The sequence below is a fragment of the Papilio machaon genome, chromosome 25 (assembly GCF_912999745.1).
Source record: "Papilio machaon chromosome 25, ilPapMach1.1, whole genome shotgun sequence".
NCBI classification, from domain to species: Eukaryota; Metazoa; Arthropoda; class Insecta; order Lepidoptera; family Papilionidae; genus Papilio; species Papilio machaon.
The window spans coordinates 1,421,940-1,439,682 of record NC_060010.1 but is presented as its reverse complement, the minus strand read 5'-3'; the positions used below and the strand labels follow the sequence as shown (position 1 = coordinate 1,439,682).

The 17,743-nt window shown below is 32.5% G+C and overlaps 1 protein-coding gene across 2 annotated transcripts in view; it reads right to left on the bottom strand.

Annotated features, from left to right (window-relative positions):
- The window catches only part of LOC106713271 (protein Wnt-7b), a 36,358-nt gene that overhangs the window by 9,849 nt on the left and 8,766 nt on the right, over window positions 1-17,743 (bottom strand). For both annotated transcript variants that reach the window (XM_014506034.2, XM_045684269.1), the window contains exons 2-3: window positions 1,297-1,428; window positions 594-691 (exon numbers count right to left, since the gene is read on the bottom strand). In XM_014506034.2, coding sequence (XP_014361520.1) covers window positions 594-691; window positions 1,297-1,428 — 230 coding nt within the window. The remainder of the gene's footprint in view (window positions 1-593; window positions 692-1,296; window positions 1,429-17,743) is intronic.

Sequence of the window (17,743 nt, the reverse complement as noted above, 5' to 3'; positions counted from 1 at the left end):
TAATATCTAAAAAACTAGAAAAAAGACTAACAGTATTACTCCAAAAGTACACTGCTTAGTTATCCAAAAATACTATTAGACACTGTTTAGTTAAACGCGAGTTTTAACCCTTTGATGACCGCAGATTGATATTATAGACGTCAACGTGGTGATATGTTTCACACTAAAAATGTATCACCACACTGCTTTCGTTATAAGTACTTCATTTTTTTTGATAAAGATCGAATTTCGCAATCCTACGCATAATGTTTCAATAACCATGATTTGTCAAAAATCTGTGCCGGGTGCTAGAGTCACGGATTAAAATGGTTGACGTATGTTTATTTAAGCTAAAATGCAGTTGAAACACTTAGTTTTTATGTTAAGGCTCAAAAAGTTTATTCAATTTAAATTCGGTCGTTATCAAGCTACAAAATACAATATTTTTTGGAATTGATAACTTGATTATTACATTATTATGAAGGTATGAACTTTAATAAGAAGGTAACTTGATCAAATGGCATGAGTAAAACTGCGTGGCACACTAATTATGAAATTATTGTCTAACTACTTAAATAAATATAATATTACTCTGTGTGTGTAAAGATACTCACCTAAAGGCATCACATGTCCAAAGTCATTTCCATCTCCAACTCCTGAACAGTTCCATCTGTACCCACTGAGTTGCTCCCGGCACTCCGCATACGCCATTCTGCAACAATATCATCAAATACAGTACATCCTTTCATAGAATATATTATGGGGTTGTTGTTGATGTTGTAACAAAATAATATAGGTTCCCATTTCCTATAATCATTACAATTTTGGAACGAAGTTCCTTATCGCGCGTTGTGAAAGGGGGCTAGACGGAAAAAATCTTACGAAAACTTATCACGACACTTTTTGCTATAGTAAGTATGTTAACGACGAATGAGCGCTACTTCACCATGGCAACGACGTGACAATATATAACGAAAATTCATAGAAATAAAATGTACTTCTTGTGAAGACTTAAGTTTTTTATTCATAGAATAAACATTGGTTCCTTCACTAGTTAATAGAAAGGAACTTCGTTCCATCCGGGTGTCCCTTGACACCTCTCAAGTTTTTTTTCTTTTCTTTTCTAAATGTGGAATTGCCATCTTATGTTGAAGGTAACATAACTGCGAACAAAATTTAAAAGACCTGTGTTATATCAATTCGCACTGGGCCATCGTTGTTGACTAAGGTCTAGTAACGTAGGCTCCTAGGTCCTCGATAAAGACGTGTATGACAATTTCAATCAACGGACAGTCAACGTATTAGGACTATGATTACCTTAAGCCGTCTCCAACAGCGGCTATAGCGGCTGGTGAAGATCTGCACATTGCTCGTTGCTTATCTGTTAATCCGGCGACTCTTGCGCACACAAGATGTGCTCCCAACGACACTCCGCCCGATTCACTGCTTCTGCAATAGAACATTAATTCAACAATATTTTGCCTTTTTCTCTTACTCTTCCTTAAATCTCTATCAGCTGTCATATCTGAATTGTGTAATGTAACAGAGTCACTAACTCATTAACTTCGATCTTTCAAAAATTGCTAGAGAATTATAGATTTTGACAAAAAATGTTTCCGTAAAAAAATATTTTTTGAACTTGAATGTTCATATTTGAAGTAAACTTAATAATGAAGTTAGAGTCACACAATGTGTAATTTAATTAGTCAGTTTTAAATTTGTTGCGAAAGATTTTAGAGTTCATTGCCCCTTGAAGATGTGCGGTGTGAAATAATAACAAAACAAACATGTAACAATTTCAATAGTCAATTAAAGATACTAAAAACTGTAATAAAATTTACCGTAACCAAACAATTAGTTGGCGAGTATATTATAATGAGCTCAAATAGTCTTTTTTAATTTAACTTCCCAAATAAAGAATACTCCAGTATCGTAGTTTTTGGAGAAGAAAGAAACGAATTTAGATTAGTCATACCTTCACAAATTAAGTACTAATCAACAATAACACAACTGACGTCGGTTTAGGCAGATATTATGGACTAATAAGTCCATATATATGTCCTATGTCCAAAAAGTTTGGATAAATGGATGGGTGGATGTTTATTATAACGTAATTTCAAAACGGCTAAATGGATTTCGATAAAATTTTGCACAGATGTAGAAAATAAATCATAATTAAAATCAAATTCCTGTCTACATGTATAGCCGAATGGGTCAATTCGACCGGTGCAATATACCAACTACACAGAAGACAGACGTTAAAGTGCATTTCGTATAAAGAGTGTCGATGGTCTATTCACGTACTTTTGGGAAACAAAAGTATTATCTATATATATAAAAGAAAGTTGTGTTAGTTACACCATTTATAACTCAAGAACGGCTGAATCGATTTGACTGAAAATTGGTGGGCAGGTAGCTTAGAACCAGGAAAAGGACATAGGATAATTTTTACCCCGTTTCCTATTTTTTATTCCGCGCGGACGGAGTCGCGGGTAAAAGCTAGTATGATATAATTTTGTCTACATTAATCTGTTTATTGAATATTAAATATTAAAATCAATTTGAATACAAGGATATAATAGAGCCTCGAATTCAGGAAAATCCATTCTATTGGATAACGATATATGTAATTTATTACGTTAATAATTAAATTCAATCGTAGACTAGACCTCGAATGGAATGAATTATTGCTACAGAAATTGTTTCGCTTTTGTTGTGTTAATTTATTAAGAAACTTAGCGTCTTAGCTCGCGTGATATCTTACTTATGACCTGGTTAGATGAATTTATTGATGCAGATAAAGTTATTGTAAATTAAATGAATTGATGCGAAAGATTGTTATATTTAATTTTTATTATAAATGCCACATTTATTTTTACATCATAAGGTGGCAAACGAGTAAGCGGTCATCTGAGTTCGCCTAAATAGTGAAGCGACAATTGCAGATGCGTTGCCTTCTATTAATCGACCTCTGTCTAAAGTTGGCAGTAATTCGTGACTAACTAAATCTTCCTACTTAATTTATTATATATACCAATTATAGTGAGGAAAGATTTGATTGTTTCATATCATTGAATAAGCTTTGAAACAACTAAACCGATTTGAAATTTTATTTCACTGTTGAGAAGCTATACTATCCCCTAATATCAACATTAATTTGCTTCGGTGACTCGTAAATGAGTTGTCAAAGTTCTAACCATGAAATTATAGGTACAATGAATACATGTGACTATGTATACAATAGTCATTGTAAAACCTTTACAATGAATTTTATATGAAGTTCCGTTGTCCCGTATGACAGGATAACAATACCACTTCCGTAGGTCAGCTGATCAAATGAAATCGTTTAATGCGTTGCGAACTGAACGTCAAATGTTAATGTAGTAGAATGCTTATGTCAGGGGTAGTCAACCGGGGATAGCGGAAGATGCTGAGACGTAATGCTCACATAGGTATACATAATCAGATTTCCCGTTTACTAAAATAAAAAAGTATTAAATAATTTTGTGTTGAATTATGCTGTTTCATTGACGATTTCACGTTGTAATTGGAAAATTGCACAGGGTTTCATCAGTAAATAGTAGATTTCTGACCAAATCAAGTTGACCATCCCTAAAAAGTAAGATAAAATAAAGTAATTTAAAAAATACGGTCGATTTAGCACAAACTAAAAAGGCCTACGAACTGTAAAATTTCGTAGCACTTTTCTATACCTACAAGTATCAGATTACGTACGCTTCGATTTGACACTCTTTATATGTAAGTCAAGATCTTCACGATAAGCTAAATGTGAGTGTGACCAATGATTTTTGTGCCACGATAATTGTCTAAATATTACACAATCTATGTACGTCATCAATATGTACTTAACTTTAGTACCTAATTTAAAATATTTACATATACTGTTCTAAATTCTATAATGTACTTTGTACATACGGCAGTGTAAATATAAATTTCCATTTTATACTATCTGTCTTCTCTCATACAGTTAAATTACAGGCTTAATAATCCATTCTGGTACTCAATCCCATACTAGTCATTTACCGATCGATCTTGAGAATTGATTATTGGGTTCAACGAATAGATATATACAATGAAAGAATGTCTGTATGTCTTAATACAAATAAATCCTTACCTAGAATTTATCAGGTTATATTTTCAAAATCTTATAAATTATTAGATTTCTTATCATTTTCAAATCCGGAATCGTTATCTTGTATATATAACTGGGTCAGCTAGGCGATAACAGAAACAACCTCCAATGTTCAGATTTCACCAAAACGTTACGTGTATTGTCACACAATATTTCAAACCTGAAGAACAACCTACGCAAAAATAGCGCACCTAAGTTAACCAATCGTTATGTGATTTTTATCCTTATTGCTTTCGTATTAAGGTGATAGTTGTTTGTATTGTTTTGTAAACTAAGAGCAGTCGCTTTCGAACATTGTAACTTCAATTAATACTTGAACGGTAAGTACAGAGAACAATTAACAAGGGGCTGCGACGGACAACCAATTTACACGACGCCTACGCGACTCTGAAAGTCAAACGAGGTGAACATGAATGCAGGAAGACAGGTGTTAAAGATAAACTCTCTGTGCAACACGATGGTGACGTAATCATCCTATTATCATTGTTAACGTCGGCTTTGTAACTTTTTTATACCGATATCTCGACTGGAGTCTAGACAGGTGGCTCTAAATTTTGTGTGCACTTTCTAACTCATATTTTATTACTATGCTAGTTGTTGCCTGCGACTCTGTCTGCGCGGATTAAAAAAATAATAATAAGTAGCCTATGTGTACTTCCATACTATTTTCTACATTTCTGCCAATTTGCATTAAGATCCGTTGAGTTGTTCCGGAGATACCTTCATACAAACATCCAGCCATCTAAACATTCGCATCTATCTATATATAAGAAAGTCGTGTTAGTTACACTATTTATAACTCAAGAACGGCTGAATCGATTTGACTGAAAATTGGTGGACAGGTAGCTTAGAACCAGAAAACGGACATAGGATAATTTTTACCCCGTTTTCTATTTTTTTTATTCCGCGCGGACGGAGTCGCGGGTAAAAGCTAGTTTATAATATTAGTAAAGTATGCGAGTATACTTGTACGGAGTTGCAGTAAGAGTTGCCCGCCCTAAGGAACAGAGGAAGTACAGAAAAAGTATATTTCCTTATTCCAATAAATCTCTTCCCCTTCCCGTATTTAAGATATAAGAAAAGGGTGGGAAGGAGAAGAGGGCTAGAGTTATCCGGTAAACACACTCATCAGACGAAAAACGTAATAACTTCCACTTCACACTTATCTGTGTGGTCGATGTTACACATGGGGAGCGGCCAATTCGTATAACAGTTAAATCAGTTTGAAGTAAGAGGGGAATCTTAGATAACGCTTATTCTGTAATAAATTGTTGACTATAATAAAACTAAAAATATCAATCCACATAAAATGGTAATAGAAATGAAATCGAAACGGTCAAAGATGATTTAACAGAGACTTTAGTAATTAAAAATTTTTATAGGGCCACTTTCTCTTTTAATGCTTTAGGGAATATTAATAACGATGTTCATTTGTTACTTCAATATTTATATTGAATCACTAGCTGTCGCCCGCGACTCCATCCGCGCACACTTAAAAAAAACTTAATAGGGGTATAAAAAATAGGTGTTGGCCGATTCTCAGACCTACTGAATATGCTCACAAAATTTCATGAGAATCGGTCAAGCCGTTTCGGAGGAGTACGGGAACGAAAACTGTGACACGAGAATTTTATATATAAGATATATTTTTTTAATAATACAAACCCTTAAGCTCAGTGTTTCGTTTAAGTTCATAGGTCGACCTAATCTATGCAGTTAATGACAATGTAACAAGTATATGTAAGTAATCTTACTAGTATTATAAATGCGAATGTTTAGATGGATGGATGGATATTTGTTTGAAGATATTTCTGTAACGGCTCAACGGATCTTGTTGAAATTTGGCACAGATGTAGAACATAGTCTGGCAGAATACTTACTTATTACGTTTTTTTATTCCGCGCGGACGGAGTCGCGGACGACAGCTAATATATTATACATGCAAAAGTTAAGATGGTTGGATGGATATTTGTTACAAGGTATCTCCAGAACGGTTGCATAGATCTCGCTGTAATTTGGCATAGAGAGAGAACATGGCCTGGAAAAACACATACGCTACTAAATTCCGCGCAGACGGAGTCGCGGGCAACAGCTAGTATCAAAATAAATTTTCATGATTCGTGCAAATTATGTGTCGAAGATAATTACAACGCAAACAAATTTTACAATTTTTGTCTGTCTATCTGCATGTCTCCGTTTGCTCCTGCTAACCTGACTGACTGACAGACCTGACTGGACCAATTTGAACAGGACGTTTAATGGAAAGCAATTCATGTAGGAGAAGTATAACATAGACTACTTTTTTAATTTCACTCTAACGAACTGTGCGACTGCTAGTTGAATATAAGTCAAAGACTAAACACCGTAGAAGGTAATGTAACATAGTTTACGTCACATCACTCCATTTGGTTGTGTTAATAATTTCTGACATGTAACTATGTATGTAGTGGTCTGTATAAATAATAAATGTAATGTTATATTTGATGTTCCCATGACAAACGGTTACAAAACAATTGTATAATAATTCAAATTATATCATACTGGCTGTCGTCCCCGACTTCGTCCGCGCGGAATAAAAAAAACTTTATTAGTAGCTATGTGTTCTTCTAGATTATGCTATACATTTGTGCCAAATTTCATCAAGATCTGTTGAACCGTTCCAGAGATACCTTCAAACAAACATCCATCGATACATCCATCCAAACATTCGCATTTATAATATTAGTAAGACTTAATGAGGCTACAATAATGGAAGGAAAGAATAAAAAGTTGTTGTTTAAACACAGTATTAAAAGCAATCGCTGTCATTTAATTTAATGATAAATGAAAAAGAAACGAAAGATTTATTACAGGACGGGTTTTTCCCGCTTGTTCAGTCTACCCATCAATCGGACCAATGGGTATTTCTCTTTTGATACTATGGACTCAATAGACTAATGAAAAAATCCATTGGGCCGTTTAAATGGTAGGCCGATCAGTTCAAGAAGATACATCTGACAGGACAGACTATTTAAAATTCTATAATCTCTGAGTGCTCCACCTGGATTAAGAGGCTTGAGTGCTTTATTTATATATGAAAAACTACCAAAATATTTCTAATTAGTAATACCTTGTGTTAGTGAATATTTTAAACTAACGGGACTTTATTAAGAAACTGTAGCTAAAATATAGTTAGTAATTTTAGTAATTGTTTGACTGAGTTTGAAATTGTAATTTCTCTTGTAATCTCACTATCATATCTATCGGTATACAAACCGGTGGTACCCGACTGTCTGTGATGATAATTTCACAAGGAGTACAGTCAGGTAGAGCAGTAGAAAATGCAGTACAACAGTTTTAACGCAAAAAGCTTACACAAAATTGCACTGTTTTTGACTGTACGATTGCGTTTAAACTTTAACATTTGAATTACAGTATCTGATAAGTGCGTCTTTACTTATGATATAAAACAGCAAACTGTAATTGATTGCTTGTTGATAGTTCTTTGTAAGTTTTTAAGGATAAGTAATTTTTTGTGTCCGTAAAGAAGTATCAATTTAATTCAAGTGTCAATATTTTACACCCCACGTTCAAAGTGGCAGAATTTGTTACCACAGCGTCCATATTTATAGTCAAAAATTAAAATTATAGTAGTACTGCACTGACTACTGCTCTGCCTCTATGTTCAGCACTCGTGTGAAACTAGAACTTGCTAGACTGTAGGTCTGTAAGCAATGATTGTTCGATGTACTCTATTGATAGGAAACAGTAGCTGTAAAGGTCTTAATCTGAATCGAGTTATTGTACGTAGGTAGAATACTATTTCCTTAAAGGCGGAATAATTTATTGACAAACTGGTATCATTACCCACGCGTACTGTTGACACTTTTTTGTTTTGCAAAAAAAATTTTTTTTTTAATAAATATTCAAATATTGAGAAATACTGTCGCTTTGAATTGTTTGTATGTAAACAGATATAACTCAAAATATACAAAACATTAAGACTTTTAAACTTATTAAGGATCTATGTTATTTCTCCGCGTAGGCATTTTAGTACATATCGACGGAAGAAAGCGAATTTGTCGTATCTTAAAATATCTAGTTTTACACCAGAGCCAAAAAAAATATTTCAAAAAATCACAACTCCTAAATTAATAAAGATAGGAAGTTGAACTTTGGAACATATTTTTATCAATCTAAGCGTTATTTGATACCGTTAATTGGAATGTTCTAAAGTTACTACTTCATTGATTATTTTTACTAGTTACAGCAATTGATGTTAACTTATTTGGGCCAATTTTCGAGATACGACGTTTCCGCTTTCTGCCGTCGATATCTACTAACTACCTACTACCTTTTTGACATAACAGAGAACATAATGTTTTAAACGGGGATTCTAGTCTCAGAAACCCACCGTTAGTCGAAGTTAGTAAAAGTATAGTTAAATCGAAGATTCAATAAGTCGAAACTTTTTCATTTCCTTCGACATTTTAGATATCAAGATTCTACTGTTCTCTGTCATGACAGTGGATGAGTGAAATCATCATAAAAAAAAGAAATTATTGATCCACAAAATATTACAATTTCTTAGGACTCTGCCTCCTGTAGTAGGTGGGGATCTGTGTTACAGGAGGTAGTGCCTTCTTTTAATCTAAGCCTTAAATAGGTACTAATTTATACAGTATGCTTGCATGTGTGCGAGAGCGCACGTGTGTGTATGTGTGTGTTTGTATTTGTGTTTTTATTTTTATTATTTTTGTTATTTTTGAATTATTAGAAGATTTTCTGTTTGTTTATAGTTGAGTTTTAACAGGCATTGTGTCACATATTTCTTAAATTTATAATTATTTAACTTCATCATGTTTATAATGTTGTACAATTTGTACTACTAATTATCAGGTCGTCAATACAAATCTGTACTGAAATGGTTTATTCAGTGGTGTATTGAAACTAGTTTGAACGTTCACGCAACGGACTCCAATTAATATCGTGATTTATTCAACGCCGTGAGGGTTTGTTTGTTTATTTAGTGTTTTCAATTAACCATTGAAATTATAGATGTAATTTTAATGAATAAACATGTATCTTGTTTATTGTGATGGGTTTTGGTTATTTCATTTAAATAGTTTCGATTTAAATACAAATATATTTACAATAATCGTAAACTAGGAACGGTGTTGGACGAGTTTTCTGAAGTATATTGATATAGCTGTCGCAAACAACTTCACCTGTGTGGAATTAAGGAATAAATTGAGTAGCCTATGTTCTATTTCTGACTTTAATCTATGGTACATCCATCCAAACTTTCGCATTTCTAATATTAGTAAAAACTAAGATAAATTGTATAATATTGATGTTTTATTTATCTGTCAATCAAAGTTCTTGGCCGGGTTTTATCTGCTCTAAGATCAACCAATTAACGAAAGCGTAAGTTGTGATATGATATTATTAGTTACTGTATTCTTTGAGTATTGTTAGGGTTGTCCAAAGCAATAAAAATACCAAATACTATGGATTGTTTATACTTGTACTACAACAGATTTGTAATTTACGTAGGCTTGGATCTTTTTCCTCCTGTTTTCTTTTTAACTTACTTAAACCTATTCTTAATATCAGAATTTAAAAAAAAAAACAGAATTAAAGTCAGAATTTAGAATCAGACTTCAAAAAAATATGATTAAAAGTACGCAAATAATTGTAAAATTAAGGCTCAAAATACTTTAGATAAGCGAAAATATATTTTTTTTATTTTCATTATTCTATCTCTCTGTGCATCGTTTTCTTATTGCTGAGTATCACGACCTCTATTCTTGTCCATCTCTCGTAGGGGTTCTCAGGGATGTGGATGGCGTTATGCAGTAGTACTGTCTAACGCGGTGCATATGTGATCAGTCATTTCTTTTACATAATTTTTAACACTATAATTATAATCAATGATTGACAGCCCTATTTCAATTATTTTAAAATGAAAACAATATAGCTAAGTGGAACACTCAGTTCACGGATATGTGTCATGGATATCGAATGAATTCTATCTCCATTTAGATCCGGGTTAAGTGCGTGGACGGTAGCTGTTTAACTTTGTAAGCGTAGGTCATAGACGATCCTAAGACTTTTTTTTAATAAAGACGCAGGGAATTTTTTTTTTGCTTTCATCAAACAATATTTTTACGTGCTTATGTCAGCAAATCTTCCTTATAAAATATTATATAGGTAAATGCGAATGTTGGATGGATGGATGAATGGATGAATGGATGAATGGATGGATGTTTGTTTGAAAGTATCTCCGGAAGGACACGACCGATCTTGATGAAATTTGGCATAGATGTAGAGCATACTCTGGAAGAACACATAGGCTACTAATAAAGATTTTTTTAATTCCGCGCTGACAGAGTCACGGGTGTCAGCTAGTTATTTATAAAAATGTCTGAAATTCATTTGCATAAAGTTAACTGTCAAGCTTCTATGTCTAGTTTTTATATAAAACACGAAAATGTTCGTTCATAAATAAAACAAATAAAAAAGCAATTAGTTTATTATGTACTAGCAGGTGCCCGCAAATTCGGCTGTGCAAAGTTAAAAAAGTCTATTAATAATAATAGCCTCGTTTTATATCCACTAATAAATTCCATAAGAAATAGACAAACACAACATTTTAAGACAAAGATCATGTTAAAATATGCTGAAATACTATAGCTCATTTTTAACATGAGTATATTTTACAAGTTAATCTAATCTTTGTTAATAATTATTGTTCCTGACTCAATAACTTGGATATATAAACTTATCCACTTGATAAGTTTAAACTAAACGCGATGTAAGGTGTCGTTATTCAACGCGCAATGAGATAACACGATGATCTAGTGCTGTACAGAAGATAAGGTAGAGACCATAGTGTGTAGCGAAAGAGGTTTACTTTTAAAATTTAATTCGTTATCATCTTCAACAACATATACATTATAATAAAGAATTTTTAATTATTTTTCATTAAAGTTTAAGGCAAATTATGTGGTTTACACAGTTATCCGTTATATGTATGTATTCGTAAATTGACATAACAATTTTTTTAGTATAGTTCATTCAATAGTAGAATCCAACGACTTTGTTCAATGAATTATAGATGTATTTAAGAAATTATTATAAAAAGCAAAACATATTAAATTGCACTTAACTCAACGGTATAAATACAAAATTCGCGAAAACTTTTGCAATTTGCATTTCGCTCCATTCATCACTATAACATCTACCTAACAAACAGTTACATTACAATAACATAGGTGATAAGATTACTTTTAAGGATGTAAAGCGTCGTACAACAATGTTCTACTCGTCCCATGATATTTACTTACAACTCACGCCCGTTACCCAGAGGGGTAGGCAGCGAACACAGACTTCCATTTGTTACGGTCTTGACACACCTCTGTCGCTTCTATTTAGTTAACAGAGGTAGATACCAGCAATAACAATATCAGTTGCACGAATGGGCCGGCACGCCCGGTGATGCCACAACCAAACAGAAGATAAGCGTGAAGTGGAAACAGTTCCGCGTTTCAGCTGATAAGTGTGCGTGACGGAGGCCTAATTAGTCCCTTTCCCAACCTTTTCAAGCCACAAGGAGAAGATGGGAAAGGGAAATAGATTTGACGGAGGAGGGGACGCCTAGAACTCCTTTCTCAAATATCCTCTTCCTGTGGGTCCTCTCTGTCGTCATCCTCTATCGATTAAAGGAATGTCTATGTGCAGCCGTCGCTTCGCAATTGCAGAGAATTCCAATGGCCACTTGCTCGTTGCCTTGTGTTATATAAAAAAACATTCGTGCACACGTATGCATGAATTAAGATAAAAAGTTTGTTAAAAGATTCATCTATCGATGTTTTGTATATAAATCAAACGTATTACGACATATTGTAGTTTATGGTTAAAGAAATTTGGATATTTATGTTTTTTTTGGTATTTACATTGATTTTAACTTTATTTTGTAACTAACTTGAGATAAATTTTATTTATGAGATTATTTTCTTCCCATGTGTTTTTTCGTAAGACTATATTATTCTTTGTTACATTATAGTATGTTGGTTTTATTATGAAATCCAAATAAATTATTTCTGAAATAGGTAATTTATGTTCCAAATTCAAACATTATTTTTGTACAATTTTAAACTAGTTTTTGTTTTTTTTAACTACAATTTAATTGATGTGTATTTAGTAAGTAATAAATAAATAATTATCTACCTATAATCTTACTATTATTATATGCGAATGTTTAGATGGATGGATGTTTCCAGAATGGCTTAACGGATCTCGATGAACTTTGGTATACATGTAGATATATATAATGTCTGAAAGAACACATTGGCTACTTATTAAGTTTTTTTTTAATTCCGCGTGGATGGTGTCGCGAGCAAAAGTTAGTAATACTATAAAGAAGAAAGATTTAATTGTTTCTTTATTTGCATTAAATAGACTTCGCAATTACTGATACGATATGAAAAATTCACTGTTGAGAAGCTACACTATCCCCGGGAAACACAGGCTATATTTATTACTAGATTGTTTTAATTCCGCGTGTACCTCCCAATCCGATAATAATAATGAAGTAACAGCCCGAGCCGAGGCTCCTATGGGAGCCCTCGAGCCTAGTTACTCTTAAACGAGGTTTAGGCCATCTGCGCCCGGCCGCCTCAAGCCCGGTGAAACTGTAAATGCCTCCTTAAGGCAAACAGTGACTACTCAGTGACAAAAAAAATCCGCGTGTATAAAGTCACGGGCAAACTGCTAGTAAAACATATTACAACTAAGGCGTGTTTTAACACTCAAATGAAGTATTAAATAGGGTAAATATTTCAACCATCATTTGTACAGCTGGTGATAAATTAATATAATTTATATATTTAACACTTAGCTGTATTTTATAATTAAAGTTAGATATAAACTATAATTAAAACTGACCGCTAACATTTATCAAAGTAATTGTATGTTTATAGTTCATGTTTCCGAGAAACTGGACTCGATCAGTTCTGACTCAATCACTTTTTAAAATATGAAATGTGTAATTTTTATTCGTCACACTGACCTCTAAATGGTTAGGTTGTTGCTTGGAAATGACAGCTTTTGTTTCAACTTAAAATTGCCTATTAATGTTACTGATAGTTAGTTCTATCTTTTTAATAAGTTCGAATACTCACTGCTACCAACCGCTACAAAATCAAAATGGCGAAAATCAAGTAGGCACGAAATACCACTACTTATAGCCTGTCCATACAATGTTCACTCGAGATTTTCATTAAAAATTTATATCTAATGTGGATAAAAATGTATACCATTAAATTATTTACTGATAAGATTGACCAGAATGGTAATAAAACTACGTTGATGAATTTAAATCGGTAAGTAAGAGTACTTAGTATTTTTACGAATATTAAGAAACATAAGCATTTATTCGTATTTATCGAGTATGGTTTTTTCGACTGTGTACTTAATCCATGTAAACTTTTTCTTTCCTAAAACAGACTGGTGAATGCATCTACAAAACTTTAGAAATACTAAATCGATAAATTTGTCACCTCGCTTATAAGAAATCTGCGAACTTCTCTTTATGTCGTCTTTTGTTTTTGAGGAAACATTTGACTACTGTGAGACAGCTTTTTGTTTATAAATTGAGCATTTATTAATATATAATGTCACCGTTATCCTTAAAATAAAAAAGAATGTAACATCGTCTAGGAATTTGGTTTTTGGTCCCGACGACAATGAATCACTTGAGGTCCGACAAAGATGTCTCCCCGTCGTAAACCACCCGCGATACCGATTAACAGAACGTTCGATTTGTTTTATAGGTAACATCTTCTAGTGTGACACACTGCTCCGAAGTTTGTCAAACAAATGAACTATACATGGCTATATAGGATGATAAGTTTTGAAATACCTATATTTGAAAAACTTTTTTCATTTTAATTTTGTCAAAGAAAATTGAAACATTAAGGTAAGCTAAGGGTCTAGCACGAATATTTGCAATACGTAACGTCATTGACAAAATATGACAAAATTTAATATGAGGTTTATTGTTGTACTTTACGCCCGGTAGGGGCGCTGCACAAATTTTGTAGAAGTCGTTATTAAAATATTTTACAAATATTCGTGCTAGTTCCTCCGTTATTTGTGGAGAATACTTATTATATTGTATGCATTTTCTATTAAGAATCTTAATTTTTCCTCATACGAAAAAGAAAAAATTTACACGAACGGATTAAAAAAATCCTAGTAATTATTCGGTTTGTTAAACTCCATGACCGTATGTTACTAGGATCGTTAAAATTTTATAGATGCTTTAAATGTTACAATATCTCAAAGCTAACAATATACGCACACAAAGCTAATAGAAAACTATGTTTTGTATGTTTCTTATGTAATTAGATAGGAATAATGTTATTTGTTTATTTTAGTTTAATATTTTCGAATTCGTCTTCTATCGTAGGATAATTAAATAAGTTATTTTCGTGTACTGTGATATTTATAATGATTATGTAATCATTTGTCATTATTTCAATGAATTCCGGATTCCGTTAGTTCTTAAAACAAATCAGAAAAAATAATAAAACAACTTTTTATACGTTTATACCTCACTATCAGGCGTCTACGTCTTTGTCATCGCGTAATAAAAATTAAAAAAAGTTGGTTTCTCGTCATCAGCAACAAAAATAGTATACGAAATAATATTTTTCTATGATACATGCAGACAATACTCTCTCTCTCTCTCTACCTAGCTCGTATCCCACATGGTCTTAGGGTCGGCTTTCGTAATCAGTTTCTTCCACTTCGCTCTGTCCCCGACGTCTTCGTCTGATCCTTGGCACTCATTTATTTCTTTTAGCACTACATCTTTCCATCTAGTTTACATACACTACAATTTTCTTAATTGTAAAAAAGAAATATATATTACCCGTTAAAACAGAGATTAAAGCCGATTATAGAAACGATAAAGTGAATTTAAAAAAAACTCGAAAAGTTTTAATAAATATTTCCTTACTAGGGGGTCCTTGGTCTAATGAAAGTTGACCTACTTCTAAGACAGCTTGTAATGAACTAAGTCAGTTAGACTATAAATCATAACTCTATTAACTTTCAATAGTTTTAGTAATTTATCTTATGCGATTTAATGATATATGTATTGACGTGTGACAAATTAATTTTTAACGTTTAAATGACGGAATTTTGATTGCGATGCAATTAGAAAGATTAAGTGTTGAGAGATGAAAGATATTTTAATTTATATTGATTTAATTAGACAATTAAGTACTGTCATTAACTGCCGTCCATTTAAGTGGTTGCTTATACAAACTCTTGGTGTAGATTTCTTATATTGAATGTACACTAAGTGTTCCCCTTAGTGACCAACGAATCTGTATGTTGTAAAGTTAAACTGATTGTAGGTTTCCATTGCCGACACATCGATTTAAAAACATTTTGCTGTCTGTTTTTGCAAAAGATTATGAAGGACGGAAGAATTTTTTTTATATCATGAGGTGGCAAACGAGCAATCGGTCACCTGAATACACCAAAATAGTGAAGCGACCGTTGCCCATAGACATCCGCAATTGCAGATGCGTTGCTGACCTTTAATCGAATGTTTTTGTATATGTATTTTGACAGTGGAAACACATTGATAAATTGATTTGTATCGATCTTTGTATAGTGAAGGGAGATAAGAATTAAATTTTATTATTTTAGGCGCCATGTTTTTTTAATAAACAGATATACTTTTTATTGTTTGTTTTATTAAGTTTAAGATTAAATTTGAGGAAACAATACCTTTAACAAAAAGACATTCGAATCAAACGATAAATCAGTAAAAGGTCGTATCGTAGGAATTCAAATAAAATTATATCCATATATTAGACTGAACAAAGCTTTGTCTGGATCTGAACTGGTGGTCTTTAGAGACGAAAGAAAGGAGTAGGGTTACCAAGTATTAAATAAGAAATGTACAATATTAAGTATGTAAAAATAATTGCATATTACATCGATGTACAAAAAACAATTCTTCTGTTTGTTTGTAAAACACCGAACTAACACTTCCGAAAAATAATACCGTTATGTCAAACAGAAAAGACAGTAGAGAAATGTTAATAAAATCTCTGGTCCATTAGAACCTTCCACTGTTTAAAAATATTCCATTCCATGAGGAAGAATACCTCATGTCAGAAGGTACAGTCCGTCGGCTATTGTTTTTTTTAAATTAATTGCGAAATTCCAAAGTTAAATCTTACTAATTCTAACAATATGGTTACCCTACTATCCCATAATTCCCGTTAAAACATTACGTAACTCCACCGCCAAGAATGTGTAGTCTGGAGCTCTATATATTATCATTCGACCGATATATCCCACAGCACTATGGTTACCATAAATATATAACGTTTCTTTTTAAATATTTTTTCCAATAAGCATAAGTTCCTTTTTTAAAATTACATTTCCGCTAAAACTATACAGATCTAATAGAAAACTTTCAAAAGAACAAAGGAAAACAAACTTTACTGCTACAATATATTTGACATTTAAAGTGACTTTATTGGCCTTTCCCCGTTAGCCAACAGGCCTACATCAATCAGGCCAATAGAATTTTTATTTGATTCTATGTACACAATCGGCTTATGGGGAAAAATCCCATTGGTCCAATTGATCTGTAGGCCAATTAGTTCAACTAAAATATTCAATTAATTTATTTATCTTTATATTTATTTATCTGTACACACGTTTGTATGAACATCATTAAATTATATTAAGATTTTAAGGGTGCAGTTCCATACAATTGAACACGGACAAAGATATATGCTAATAACATAATCCTATTTTTTTATTACACCCCATGGTCACCCTAGTGAAGACCAATATATTGGGATAATCGGTCTCATTAAAATTACCTCACAGTGATTTACGCCGATCGGAGAGTACTCGTAATAGCCTACAAATTACGTACCGTATATTAAGTATAATGACATGTTTTTTTGTACCAAATCTCCGTACCATCTTATACTAATTACAGATGTAATGACTTGATCGAGTACAGCAAGTATTTTTTTTATTTATTTATGTAAGGTTAGTACACTATGGTCAGTGCCCTGTTGATATGTCAACATAAGATATATGACCAGTTTTTAGTACATATTTTATTTATTTACTTTATTTTAGCTTTATTGGCATTGTCCGATTATTAAAATCTTTTCAGTATGATTTTTTTCAAAACTATATTAAATTGATTAAATTCCATAGTGATTCCAAAAACTACTCGTTATAAAATAATCATCTTTATCATTATTTATTTGAGACAGCTAACGCCGTCTAGTTAACTTATTGTCATTTCATTTAATAAATAGTCGAATTTTATTATTTACGAAGAAAAATGCTTCTAAGTATTAGTAAAATACATTTTTCTGTCAATCTTACTAATATTATAAATGCGAATGTTTAGATGGATAGAACGGATATTGATGAAATTTGGAACAGATGTAGATCATAGTCTGGAATAACACATAAGCTTATTTCTTTTTTTTTAATTCCGCGCGGACGGAGTCTCGGGTGACAGTTAGTTGTTTATAAATAGATAAATTAAATGAATATATCCAATGTCATGGA